We start from the raw sequence: 15,152 nt of genomic DNA, 5'->3' as shown, positions 1-15,152 counted from the left end.
GCCTTGTTAGGGATTTCTTACATCCCAAGAACATTGTTTTGAAAACTAAAATAATTATTAATAATAATAATAATAATAATAATAATAATAATAATAATAATAATAATAATAATAATAATATCTGCTACTATTATTTTTGTATTATAAACCAGGACCCTAGTCATATATTCTAAATACAAAACAAGTGATGGAAAGTATTGAGAAGGTACTTTAAAAAGGTTCTATGTTTCCATGTTTGGGTGCAAACCAACTTTAAGGCTATGATGTCGAGATTCACTGGACACGAAGCAGAAACAGAAGAATGAGAATAGCTGTTCTTGAGTGATATTTCTCTAGTCTTTGCAGGTAAAAGTTGTAGGTCATCTGCTACAAGAACAGGCCTTAAAAATTAAACCTGTCAAAAGAGACACACAGATCATGTGGGAGACACCAATAGTTGGCAGATTGAACAGAGATCAGATACAGTCCATACAGTCCAAAACCAGTGACCCTTTATTCAAGTCATTTGTCCTAATTCTGAAACACTTTAGTGAGCATTACTGCAAGGCCAACAGGGGTAAGATGGGGGAGGGGGAAGGAGAGGAGAATGTTGACACTGGCTCTGCCAGTGCAGCTCAGCAGACACATTTAATAAAATGCATGAATGGAATGTCATGTCAGTAGAGGAAAAAGTTGGTTTTCCTTAGCAGCAGCACCACCTCCCCTTCTCCCAGAGTGCTGTTACTAAGGACACCTGGCAGGAAAACTTCCACAGATCAGGCCTTTTGGGAAAAATGGAAAAATCTTGACAGACAAAAAAATAAAAAAGTGCTTAGGAAAGCTTATTCGTGTGCTTTTCTTCGTTTGCAAGGATATTAATTAAAGCTTCCCCCTCCCCCTCTCTCTCTTTTGCTTAGTTTTATTATGTTCAAATGCATGCAGTCAAATCAGTGTTCTGGCGGCCAGGAGTTCTGCTTGTGATAACAGGGTAGACAGTAGAACGAAGGTGATTCTAATTGGGTCAATCCTCGCTGCCAGCCCAAGTGTAATAGCCTTATATCCACGCCAGTGCTGAAACAGACAGCAGGATAACGAGGGCAAGTGCATTTATTGGAGCTGTTCTGTTTGCTCAGCTATTTTGATAACCAAGGCATGTCGTGTGCATCTGGACCTACCAAGACATAACTAATATATTGTGTGTTGTGAAAAGAGCTAAAGACACAGTATACCGTTTTTTTTGGTACATTTCAGGCAGTGAGCTGTTATCCAGTTTATGATGTTCTTGCGAGTGTCTGATGTATTTGTGGTCAAATTTGCTACCACTCTTGTTAGATGAAATGCAGTGTATAACAATTTGAGCATGGAACTGAAAACAGAATTCTGTGTGTGTGCAGCACGGAGATTCATTTTGCGCGATACACTTCATGTGTCAAGGTCCTATAAAAAGTGAAAATTGAAAATGTGATGGGTATGTGGAGTACTGAACTTGTCATGCTTGTGCCTACCGTTGCTTTTCCACCTGCAGTCCATTTGCAAGAGCAATGAGGGAGTTGACAGGGAAAAGGAAGATTAATATGGTTTGGCTGTATTAACCACACATTTATTCACGGTTTTGAAACATCTTGAAATATTATTACGCCTCCATAGCATGCAAAAACTATTTTATAAATCACCTTCCTGGAGTTCGAGGTCTAACCTAGCAGATACCCAATACATTACCTGGGCTTGCCTAAACACACATTTGTCCCAAAAATAAAAAATAAGGAGTTTATAATTTCCTTCATTCTCGAGTGTCCCTTTAAGAGGAAATATTTCATCTGTGTCAGTAAAACTGGATGGTGCTACAGGTGGGATTTCATAAATCAGATTTTCTATCCAGGAAAGGATAATTAATGTCCAGTATGTGTGACCGACACGTGCTGCCCAGAATGGGGAGAAATGTTGTGTAGTGTCAAGACTTTTCAGTAAGACAATGACAAATAATAAAATCGAGGGGGGCTGTTAAAAGGGTACAAAAAAGTCAAGGGAGCAATGCATTATCATTACTCAACCCCTAGATTTTAGAATAAAGTTGTCTCTAAAAGGCGACTCAAGTTCCTACCCAACAATGCCAGAGGTTTGCAAAGTGCTTTACAAATACCAGAAACGCTTAGGGTTAATGAAAAATCTCCTCACAAAGTGTAGTGACCATGACTGCGAAAGTGATGAACATGCAAGCAGAGTAGTTTGGTTTCAATAGATGACATACAAAAATAAGCCCTACAACCAGCATATGTAGCAGGTTGTGTCTTCCAAAACATAGGTCCAACTCTGCCTCCCCCTTGCTCACTGCAGAGTTGTGTCACAAATCCTCTTGCTGGCAACACCGCCATACAGATTTTATCATCTGCACCAAGGTGTTGTTTCACAAAGAAAATTCTCTCTGTAAACCCAGACCTATTCGGTTTCAATAAGCTGCTTAAATACCCTGGTATTCCCACTAGATTACCGAAGACATTAGCACTATAACATGTAGCTTAACTCTTTGGCATCGTTTCGGTTTTTGAAATGCAAAGATTGCTGTAGCTGCAGACTCTACTGAATTTACAGTAGCAGTACCTGTGCTGCCTGTTAGACTGTATTTCTTATTTGTGCTGTATAAAACATGCCAAAAAGATACAATACATTTTAATGCAGTTTGTTATCAATTTTGAAAGGGACACATTTTGTTTCTTAAAAAAGGCATATTTTAATTTGTTTTGTATATTTTTGTCTGCAAACAAAGCTTTCATTGCCTGCGTTCTGTACTCCGCGATGTACAATTTATAGGTGTTTCTCTGCTGTTCTTTACTAGGCAGTTCCCGTTTGTTCTGAATCGAACAAAAAACAGGAGCAGTCGAGTTCAGGTATCTTTAATGAGGTCTTATTCGGTCATATCTTTAACCATATTGAATATGTGCTACCGATATAAACCTGAAAAAGCAAAGCCTGCAGACACACATTCATAAACATTTATGTTTCACCCTGAAGATTGAGTCCTGTGATGAAGCCAGTCCTCCAAGTTCAAAACGCTGCAGCCAACACTTGGCAGCCAGCCAAGTCACTCAATTGCCCATTGCGGTTCTCAATACAGCCTAAGCAATTTGACAAGATAGCTGGTTAAGACAATGAAACAAAAGCTGTCTATGAAGAGTACCTTTGTACCCAGAGAGAGATTGTGTTTATATTGTGCATTTAAAATTAGTTAAACAGTCTTTCTGCTTTTTGTTTGTTTGGGGGGGGAGGGGGCAGTTAGTGGGGCGGGTGTGTTTAAAGTTGATTTATGGTACATTTTTTATGTACATATAACCACACAGCTAGGCTCAAGTATTTATATTACAGCACTTGAATTTATATGCTGCTCTGTGTGTGGATCAGTTTGGCTCCAGGGGCAATATAATGCACACACACACACACACACACACACTCACCAGCTTGACAGGTATAATACACAGCAGGTTTCAATGGGATTGGAATATATCCCCATAAAAACTGCATCAGCCACAATTATTAAAAAAATAAATAAATAAATAAATAAATAAATAAATAAATAAATAAAAACTCTTTACTGGTAAGTAGGGGGATAAACTTTAAATTAATTTCAAACTTTCAACATCTTATAACTGCTTATATTTTATTTATGAATTTCTCGAACTGGGTGGGGTCACTGGGTCTAGGTCCCCTTTTCATATGTATATGACCATAAACCATTAACAATACATACAGTACATTTCCATAGAAGACGCATGTCTTCATACATAAATGTATGCTATGGAACATTCAAGTAAAGGCAAACACCGAGGACTCACCACAAAAGGCATATGCAGCTAAGGCAATGTTACCCGAGTAGTTGGATCAGTGTAACTCAACTCCTCAACTTAGATTCCCATCCTTACTCACTAGGTCTGAGGCGAGGAGATAGGAAGAATAAGCCCTCATACACACTTTGTATTATGCAGCTGGTTTGCTACGGCAGCATGTCGGATACTGTCCCACATCTCCCTGTCTGTATGCATTTCGATGGCAGAGCTTTCAAATTTCCCCTGGGATCACTGACTGAGAGACAGCATGAAGATAATATAAATTAATTAGCATGGAGGGGCAGAGAAAAACTAAGTGACACACGGCAAATCCAAAGAACTTGCTAATGATGTACTATCTGAATAAATATTAAGGCTAAATCCGGGACAGATGAGCATTAACAGCTAGTCTACACCTCCTTCAGCGTATGAAATCCCTGGCCCATTGGGAGGATGCAGACATAGGGGCGTGTTACATTACAAGGCATGGGACACCAGGAACCATCCTGTAAGGATATGACATTCGCAAGGGTAGGAATGTCCTTAACAATTAGACAGCCAGTATTGAAAAAGAAATAGCAAGAGTGACTAGCTGTAACGTTATGGAACAACATTTGTTTAGAAAAATCCTCACTTGAAAAGGATCAGCTGTCAAGCAAAGAAAACACAGGGGGACTACACTAGCTGTGGACCAACATGGAGGAGAGGCTCCAATATGAGACTTTGAAAGTTCAACTGCACAATAAGGGAAGTTGGAGGGGGGGGGGGGGGGGGGGAGGAAATGGTACATAAGGCAATAAAGGGTAGTAAACCAGATTTGAAAAGATTCTAGGGACTATACAATTAAGTTAAGGAAGACAACAGTGTACGCCAATATTTCTTTGCTAGCACTATATTTGTAAAGTAAATGTAATAATAATAATAAAAAAAAGAAATATATCATTCACTTACCGAGTTGATGCAGGCTAGCTCCTTGTTCAGCAGCCAGGGCAGGGACAGCTTGCCTTCTCCTCTGTAACAGGACTGAATCCGCTCCTTGATCTTTTCCTTGATTTTGCGCAAGGTGAAGAGGCACATGGCCGACTCCTTGGGTGGCTTGGCCCGGTTCTTCTGACCCTGCGAGAAGATTGTGAACAAGATGTCCTCTTTCTCCGAGATCCCCAGCGACCTAGCTAAGTGCTTGCCGGGCTTGCTAAGATAAGCATCTTGGATAAGAAAATATTCCACTCCGTCCTTCTTGCAACCGATGGGGAACTCCACGTAGGAGTAAAACTTGGGGTCGTCCACACATAGGCGAACGATCTTGGAGGTGAAAAACTGTTCCCCGCTAGCGTCTGGAGAAGTCAGCTGGGTGTCCAGCTGGAGGGTGAGGTAATAGACAAACTGCTCACTGCTGAAACTGTAGATGTAGTAGATATCGAATGCTGGAAACTTGGAAAGGGTGTCGGAGGGGATCTTGAGCTGGGAGGACACAAACTCATCCTGGTAGACGAAGCTGAACATCTCAGCGTCTTCCTCATTGACCTTGAGCTTCCGGCTGGAGAGGGTAGGGAAGTACTCCGACTTGCCATCGATGGGGGTCCCAATGAACAGCTTGAGCTCATTGGGTCCACTGATGATAACGCCAGACATGGTGCCAGACTCATTGACGCTGGAGAGGTAGTGTTCCTTGCGGTGGTGGGGCTCCCCAAGCTTGAAGAGGTCGTCCAGCCGCAGAAACTGGCAGATTCCCTGAGAGGCGCTACCACATGCAATGATGCGATTTTGAGTGTAGTCCACTAGCAAGAGTTTGTTGACATTGTTGGTGACTACCAAGCCATGTGGACACGACTGGACACTGGGAGGAGGATAGCACTTCTCATTGTCATCTACCGGGCCAGTCATGTGAGTCCTCAAGAGAGTGAGGTTGTCTGAAAGCTTATAAATCCTGTTGACGGCTCCTATATAGACTTCCCCAGTTTTATTGTGGATCACCAAGTGAGTCAGGCCCCAGTCTTGGGTGAAGAAAGTTTTGAAAAGTGATGGGGTCCCCTCTGCCACTGTCGAGGCTATCACTCCTAAAATTAAAAGACTCCACAGGTACGAGAATGGCCAGGGATTTTTGTCAAAAAGTGTCTTCATTTTTTCTGGGTGTTTTATGGGTGAGCAGTTCTCTCCCTTCTGCTGCTTAATTTTAAATTAAATAAAATAAATAACTTATTGATCCAACGTCTTTTTCTCTTTATCTGGATCTGTTACCTATCGCATCGTCTGCAGTGGCCAAACGAAGATACCTGCAAGGGAAAAAGCACATAATTAAATATGATGGAACATGTCATATTGATTATGCATTGTCGATTTAAAAGCCTGGGCTGTTGTGCCAAAAACAAAAATAAACCGACTGGGCCTTAGGGGAAATTCTTAACAGCTTTTAATTTGGAGAATAGATGGCTAGCCTGGGACGCCATGTAGATTCCCATTAAGCAAAATGGAAAAATATGCAAAAAACACCAAGAAGCAACCAAGAAATGACTAGCAGGTATATCTTCAATTCTGATTAAGGCAGTGAAACCATTATTATTTGTCATTAATTTATTTGTCTGATGCCTTTATCCAAACCATATCATACCGTAAAAGACAGCCACCCTCAAGAGAAAAATAACCGCCATCCAAAGGTTATTGAGAGTCTTAAACCAGAAACAAAGATGTTCTAAATTTGTCCTTATGGCAACATCAGCCCTACATCATGAAAATGTCACATTTAAAAATAAATACTAAACATGCTGTTTCAAAGGAAGGAAATATTTAAATTTGAGTTTCCATATTAACCCTTTAAGGATCGGGAGTGTGTTAACACGATAAAAAAAAAGTATTGTGTTTTTTTGACTTACAGGGCCACCATACTTTGAAGTACAGGCTTGAAACACACATCAATGGATAGGGGAGGGACTGACATTCAATTCCTGATAGATTTTTGTTTTCGTGTGACATCACTGAGAGGGACATTTGGTGTCTAAAGGGTGGGGACAGTTTACAGCAGCCCGCAGAGACAAAAGCAGAAACAAAATCACAGGAACTTCTTTAGAGCGAAAAAAAAGGGCAAACACTGTAAATCTGATGTGTTTGACTTAGAATTATATTAGAACATTTATTCTGTCAACATTTGTAAATATCAAGAAACAAGTGGATATAAGCATATACTATTTTAATGCACTAAACATATCAGGTACGTTTTTTCCCCCTTATTACAGATAATAATGAAATGAGTAGCTATTATTTTATTTATAAATATTTATTTTGAGAAGAAAAAGAGTAGTGTCCAATATTGCTTATAAAGACCCTGAGAATAAACATGTATTATGTCTTTGCAATCACATCAATATTTTTCAACAAATCTTTAAAGTATTGTAAGGTCCCTCGGGTCATAGAATAACGCATTTTTATACATGTATCTCTAAGCAGAATAGATAATAAAAATGACTTAACTTAAAATAAAAAATAATATTGTCTTGGGGAAAAAAAAAGCAAAAAGTTTGTATGGTTTCAGAAGTACTTTAAAATGTTCCCCAGAGTGTTCTGAAAAAAGGACACCATTTGCAAGATGCTACTGTAAAATATTAATTTTTATAGGAAGAGAATCAACTACAGCCAAAAAGCGTCTGGTCCTGGGGGAGCATCCCACTGAAATGCTTGGTCCTGAAATGGTTTAAAAAAAAAAAAAAAAAAAAAAAAGAGGATAAAAATGAAAGCCACACGCCCGATTCTTTTACACCCATCAAATGGCAAGTGGAAAGTCATTACAGTGAAAAGCATCAAGTCTGCTCTCTAGACTCCAGAATCTTATCTGAATAGAACAAAACATTTACTGTATGAGCTGGCATTTGTCACATGATGTAATTTTTTTTAAAATTTTAAACTGCAGTTCCCCTAATTTGTCCTTGTTTGTGAAGCTAAAGCTGGCAAGACAAAAAGGCTTCTTGAAAACATTGCTGGATTCATTTAATTAAAACCGTCAAATTGTGTTTACATTCCACCAAATACATGCTGCATAACAGCACACACACAGACAGACACATCCTCTATTATCTAGCCCCAGGTACCAAGTTAGAGTCCTGCATCGAATCGGGTCCGGTACCCCGCGGGTGACCTGCAAAAGCAGGTATTTCCTGCACTAAAGTAGGAGGCGATTAGGGAGGAGTCAGTTGACTAAGCAGTGTTGTTCTCGCTTGTTTGATACGTTGCAAGATCTTTTTATCACGTCTGCTTGGTGATATTAAAAATGTTTGTGAACGAAGTGAAACAAAAGATAGCGCAGGGTTTATATCATGTAGTGGATAATAGTTTGAGATGTAAATCAGAAGTGTGGAATTATTTGGGAATCATAACAAATTAAAATAATGAACGGGACTGGATTCGTTGCTTGTAAAAGCTGTCATTATGTTTTTGTGAACGACAGCCACAAAACTGGTACAGCATCTCTGCGAAAGCACAACTGGTGGTACGAAAGGAATAGACAGGTATTTTATTTTAAAGTAAGTAGACATAGTTAATATGTTAAAATATATACAGACCACTAGAGAAAGCTACCACGCTGTATAGCCTATTGTGTAAACTCAATCTGTGGAGAATGGTGGAGATATATATGTAAATGTGAGAGCGTGAGAGTCAGTTGACGCACGCAGTAGGTAAAAAGGACAAACACTTAATGGTTTGGGTCGGGTTGCAGGTCTTATTAAAAGCGGGTCGGGTCGGGTTGGGGGAAGAAGACGGTGTTGCAGCGGGTTGTGGGTCCGGGTCGGAAGCGGGTCGTAAAAAATCGGACCCGCGCAGGTTTTTACCCCAAGTAATACTGTAGATCTCTAAGGCCAAATATGACTCACCATCATATTGTGGCACCATAGCTAGATATGCATATGACTTGCATGCAAATGCTACAGAACCTATGAAACACTGGAATGATTACCAAATCCTTAATGGATCATATGCACTATTTAAATCCGACCCCCAACTTGTTATGCACGTCATTATCACTGACCTATACTATACCTAAACTACACATTTCAATGTTTGTGCTTCGTATTAGAGCCACCGGGGAACTGATACAATGACCCTATTCAGGGTTTCTTTATGTGAAAGTTTAGTTTTGTTCATAAAAATGACTGCAAATATATGTTCCTCCTTGGGCAAAACAGAATTTGACTGACTGACTGAAAACCGGTTGTAAACTGCCACCAACTCGAAGGAGCAGCCAGCCATTTCCCCCCCCAAATTATCCAAAAAGTGTGTCGAAGCCAAAACAACGTCAAGCTAGAAAATTTGGAGTACCTGCGGGTGCTAAAGAAACACTGTTTGGCTAGCTTACAGACCCGTGGATTGAATTTGGATCGAGCAAAACCACAGGTTCCAGACACCATCAGTAAACCTGTCTACTGGGAGAATAGCTTGAATACTATAGCAATGCCATGATTTATTGCACAAGGCATATCAATTACAGCACTCGCACAAAAAGTGACTTGTACTTAAGCAAATTTATATACATTACATTTTTAACATGTAGGTCACATCTGGGACGGGTTTTGCTTTTCTCCATTAGCATTCTGCAGTGGGGCCTGTCTTTTATAAAGGTGTGCAGAGAACAAGAAACTGAATTTTATAGGTTTGTTTACAGGCACACAGTTTTAATGAATCCCTCAAAATGCATACACTTTAAATACAGCCAGCAGACCTGGCCAAAAAGAAAACTGGTTACTTGATATTTTCCCCAAAATTGTCTATGCTAAGCAGCCATTTGCTGTCCAGACAGAAGCAACAATCTGTTTTTCAGATAAGATCAGCGAGAAGCCGCCGAATTCACAGGCCATTCAATTTTGTACATTTCAGTGGTGTTCAACAGAGGTTGTTAAAGCAAATAATGGCTAGTGTTTTCTAAAGGAATTACCTGAACACAGCTGTTGACATGGATTGACTGCTGCAATATTTAGCCGTCAGTTTATTTCAAGGTTTGAAGCACTTTAGTTTTTATTTTATGATACTGTTCCGCTATTATAATGACATGTGTTTTTTTTTACACATTGCTTTATGAAAAAGCATGTGCGCTTGGAGAGTAATGTTTAATGACTCAGGCGCTGGGAATGTGGGTTACCCTCTAGAAATAAATGTTATAAATAAATCAGTATAAATGCATGCAGTTTCTGGTAACATGGCACCACAGCAAAATAGAGTATTGTGTCATTCTGTATCCAAAATACCTGGGGAAAAAAACTGGCACACAATTCAGCATTTCATTAGTTCACAGCTGGTTTAATACTAGAGTAATACGAAGTCAGTTTGTCAATTAGCTGTTTTTATATAGAGATATATAGAGAGAGATAGATATATCCTACATTTAACACCAGAGTAAAAGAAAAAAAATCTGCATGTATGCATCTGAAAATAAGAAAGCAAGTCAGCAAGACATCACAGATGTTCTCGCCTAAGTGAGGCATATACTGTTAATCGAAGGACAGTTGGACACAGGCAGTGTCTGCCTGTACATATTCAATGTTTTTTTTAATGTTTTCACCCTCATTTATTGCCTGTTTTTGCCCATGGCCTTACCTGGTGGTATAAAGGAGGGTTGGCTGTGTATGCAAAATATATATATATATATGCTCAGAGGAGATGCTCCAGAAGAATGGACATTGGCAGTGCGGCATTATGCAAATGTTTGGACGCATACCGATTACTATACAATGACCAAATACATTCAGAACAGCAAGGTGGGATAGTTTGTTTTATTTTTCATGTAGTGCTGATGTACCCTTTAAAGCTTTTTACGGGACCATTTTTGAAATCTGGCTGTGAGGACATTCATATATCCGTGATATTGAGACTGTCTTTAAGACCACCTTGGTGATTTTTGGTCTGTAAAGTGGATGTTTGAGTGACATTCACGGTCAATGCCATCAGGAAGTAATATGTCCCGATTACTTATCCAAATTAAAACAAAAGTTGAAGTTAATAACAGGATTTTCCATTTTGCTATGCTTTTATTTAGAGCGTTTTATTTTTAAAATATCGATCATTCTATGCACGTGATGACATTTGTACACAAGAAAAGAGGTATAGGAATGTTTGGAAATGCTGCTCTGTGATGCCTGATTTCTCATATATATAGCAATATAGATACACATAAACACACACACACAATTTTGGTGGATGCCAGGTTGTGTTGTGTGTTCCTGTGAAAATGCTGCATTCCATGGTTAGTGTTTTCAATAATGGAACCCCATTTCACAACAACTGGTGTCCATAGTAAAATTTATATTTCCACTTGTAGAGCACAAAGTGGGAAACTGGCTATTAAAATCCTGCACACACGAGCAAATGACCAACTAGATACATACTAAATGCAACTAAATTCATATAGCAAGCCAGCTGCAAATCAACCAAGCTATATCAGTTTAGTAAACATCCCTCAATGGAGCTGTATATGCAGGCCCAAAACCATAGAATATGTGCAGCATTATGTTACTACAAATAAAGATACAGGTCTTTCCAGACTTAACTGGAATTGATTCTGTTGTTAGGTAGACTAGGATAGCCTCATAAACAGGTTCTAAAACTACAAGAAAAAAAATGAAAGCCACAGGACAGAGAGGTTTAAAAGAAATTTAAAAACATTAAGTCAAATAAACAGACGTGTATTGGAAATGTGATAATTGGATTGTAAGAACAAACTTAAGGGCCAGAGGATTAGTATTTAAAAGTGACTACACATTGCACAACAGGTGCATAGTCTCAACATCAATGACAGCTGGGGTGTGGGTCTTTGGAAGTCAATACTAAATGAGCACCTCTCCATGCCACAAGTGATGTCAGGCATTGAACATGCCTCACAGCTCCCACTTGTGGGGCTTGTTCAGGAAGTGAGTCCAAAGTATTTGAAGCGAGGGCTGATGGAGGCAGAAAGAATACCAAAAAGACCTCAGGGGAAATGGCACGGATAAGCCAGAAAAACAGCTAAGTTTTAAACAAACTCAAATTTGGACATCTGATCTAATCTAATTTGCATCCTCAGTTAACTGTACTATCATCTGTAACATTAAATGCTGAAACTTCTTGTTTGAAACAGGCCAAGCAGGTAAAGGTTTGAACGAACAGGTCACACAGATGAAGGCATTAGCCGAACTCTCTTCTGAATTGTATACTTGTATAAAAAACCATTTATAAAATGGCATGGGAGACACAACAGTCAGTCAGTCTAACACTTCATAGACAACCAAATCAACACACAGTTAAAAAGGGCTACTTCAATAGAAAGCACAAAGCAGCAATTACAATAGAGCTTAATTGGAGCATTTAAAATTAAAAAGGTGCAGGTAAATCCAATCCGAATTTGATGTTGGCTGCAGTTGCTCAACTGTTAGAGGAACACAGGTCTGTTAACCCATAGCTGGAGTCCTTCAGTTGTGAAGGGAAACAGGAGACCCATTTACAGAGATACCTCTTCCACATTCCGGAGCACAAACGGCATAATTACTAGCACAGATGCCTTTTGCTAGTGATGCTGTGCGATTGGTCTTAGCCAGAGTTGACACAGCGTAGATGCATGTCCAATACGAGTACTCTGGGGCCGGTTGACCACCTGCCTGTTTGAATTACCAGAGCATGCATTGCACACCACAGCTTTTACAGCAATTTGTGTTTGATGTGCATTTTCTTTACACAGCTAGAACACTTAGGAATTTATCAAGTGGAGAGCAAAAAGACAAACCCAATATGGCAGCCATCATAGGTCACAGGTCAAAGTGAAGGAAACAATTAGATTTTGTTACAGGAGTTTCCAGAACAATGACTTTGCCATGTAAAAGGAAACGCATGAGGGATTTCAACTTGAAGCTTTAAAAATCAAGAGAGTCACGCACAATTTATTGTCGTAATTAAAAGCATAGTTATATGGGAGACTTCTACCAAATATGGGTTAAAAACCATTCTTTCTGCTATTAGTCCATCTGTGAAACAATACTGGCATCCTGCGTGTTCAGTTTTATAACTGGAATACTGTCAATGGAAACCAATTAAAAAGACTTGTTTTAGTAAGTCTTTTTTTCTTATTGTTCACGTTCATTAAACTTTGGGTTTGCAATAACAGAAACATAACCAACAATCAACTTAAAATCAGCCAATACATTAATTATATAAAATAACCCCAATATAATTAAAAGCCAAACAGGAACTGGTAAAACTCCATTAACGGGTACTCGCAGGGCCAGAGCAGGAGTCAATGACATCACAGCAGGTTTCTTATCCTGGATTTCCAGTCTGAAAGCGAGACGGCAGACCGGTTTCTCTGTGGAAGATGTCATCTATCACACAATTTACTTCTCCAAGAAGAAACTCAATCACCTGCTGTCTTCAAGCTGAAAGCTTTACGTATCATACATAACAGGTGAAAGATGACAGACAGGAGAAAACTCCCTATTCATTTGTTTTGAAGCACATGCATGCAAATTAACATTTTACTAGCGAAAAAACAAGCTCTTACTCTAGAGTGAAACTAATTTACTAGATGTCCTGACCACGCTTTATTAACCAAGCAGAACAATAAGAACAATCTAGGTAATTGCCAATAATTGCCTCTGTGTACTGGATTTGGGATACCCATACCAGACTAGTTGTAGATTAAGTGCTACAGTAATAAAATACATAACTTACACTTGTCAGGGTCAAACAAAATATGACTAATATCCTTAAAACAAAACTTGGCAAAAGAGGAATACACAGTACAGCATTCAGGCTCAGTGTTACCTGTTATTTACACACTTTCTTCTTTAGTTTAGCCTTCTGTGCCGTCTTTTTACAAATATGTCCTTTAGTCCAGTTTGTTTACATTCTCAAAAGGCAATCTTAGTTGTAATTTCTCCTATTTTAACCTATAAATATTGGTGCAGTAGAGTGTATGACCTTGGCTGTGGAAAAAAATGGTTGCAGTTTCCTTCTAAAAGCTATTGTAGTCCAGAGCCTTTAGAAACATGGAGAGACACACACACACATATTGTTTTGGATCTGGCCGACAGCCTGCATGCCAAGCTGGAAGGCCATCAGATTTATCAGAGTCTCCTGCTCTTCCTTGTGCATTCCAGCTGTGAATAACAGCACAAAAACGTCACTGGTTTCAAACAAACAAGTGCTCCAGGGACTTCACACATAATTTGTGTAAATTTTCCAGTCATCATGCAACCCTCCCGACAGCCGTCCTGTTTTGTATGCTAACCAATTACTGTACACACATTCCTAACTGTGGAATCATGTCAAGGCCCAAAATTCAGTAAGCTGTTTGGACTCATTTATTTTGGAGGGGGATTTGAAACAAAATTCTTGTTTAATCTTTGAGAACCTTTAGGACTTTGCATTTCAGAAATAAACCCCAGCACTTCCATTAAATTGAACCCGAAAAGACTAAGCTACCACCTTTAGTCCGCTGTCTCTGAAATCTATAAATATTTAAATACATTTCATATCCATGAAGGCTTTACACGACATAATAACATTACAATATTGTATTAAACTACAAAAGACTAACGAAATTACCACACACATTAACCAAGAGATGGAATCAATAATATGCAGCTCAATACATAAATACTTGAGGTGAAAGGCTTCATATTTCAAGCAAAATGTCTTTCATGGGGGGACAGATTTTGTTCTCATACTTTCCCAATTACTTGTACATTAGAAATCTCTCCTAGGTACCTTGTGGTTGAAACTGACATTAAGTGGTGCAAAATGTTCTCCCAATCAAGTCACGTGACTCGTCTGCATGTTTGCGGTCTTCTAGTAAAACAAATAAAGTCCAAGGAAACTGGAGCTTTGGGTCAACTGTAAAGTGCTGAGTGTATGCAAGAGGAGAGAAACAGCACATCTCCCGTAACACATGTATTTTTCTGGCTGTGCAACACAATTGATTAAGCCATTCCCTCAAAGCAGTGATGTCAGACTTTGCGTCTCATTTGCAGCTTTATTTATACAGTTACTACGTTACAGGGGCAAGGGCATGGGGAGGGCCGCTTGTGAAACGCAATAGCAGATTTCCTGGATTAAAAGACCAAAGTGCCTCACAGTTTACTGTTACTCAGGACAGGAACACACTTTTGTCCTCTTGGTTTAGTAAAGTTTTCCTCTATTTAAACAATCAGGTTGATGGATTTAAAATGATTCATGAAACAGAGGGAGCTTCCAAACTAACAAGCAAAACTGAGGTCATTGTCCTGATTTATATAGTGTTTCAATGGGGATCTCTCCAGAAACTTTCTGTTTTCAATTGAAGTGCTCCACTTGTTTAACTGTTTAATAGCAGCTGTGGCTGGTGGTATTAAGGTGTAATCTTTAAGAGAG

At 39.2% G+C, this 15,152-nt stretch overlaps 1 protein-coding gene across 2 annotated transcripts in view; it reads right to left on the bottom strand.

Annotated features, from left to right (window-relative positions):
- Positions 1 to 15,152, bottom strand: part of LOC117963410 (plexin-A1) — a 197,925-nt gene that overhangs the window by 169,929 nt on the left and 12,844 nt on the right. For both annotated transcript variants that reach the window (XM_058988788.1, XM_058988789.1), the window contains exon 2: positions 4,749 to 6,070. In XM_058988788.1, coding sequence (XP_058844771.1) covers positions 4,749 to 5,918 — 1,170 coding nt within the window. In that variant the 5' untranslated portion in view covers positions 5,919 to 6,070. The remainder of the gene's footprint in view (positions 1 to 4,748; positions 6,071 to 15,152) is intronic.

This window comes from Acipenser ruthenus, chromosome 16, assembly GCF_902713425.1.
Source record: "Acipenser ruthenus chromosome 16, fAciRut3.2 maternal haplotype, whole genome shotgun sequence".
NCBI lineage: Eukaryota > Metazoa > Chordata > Actinopteri > Acipenseriformes > Acipenseridae > Acipenser > Acipenser ruthenus.
The sequence above is the reverse complement of the archived record's forward strand: the minus strand, read 5'-3'. Positions and strand labels throughout refer to the sequence as shown.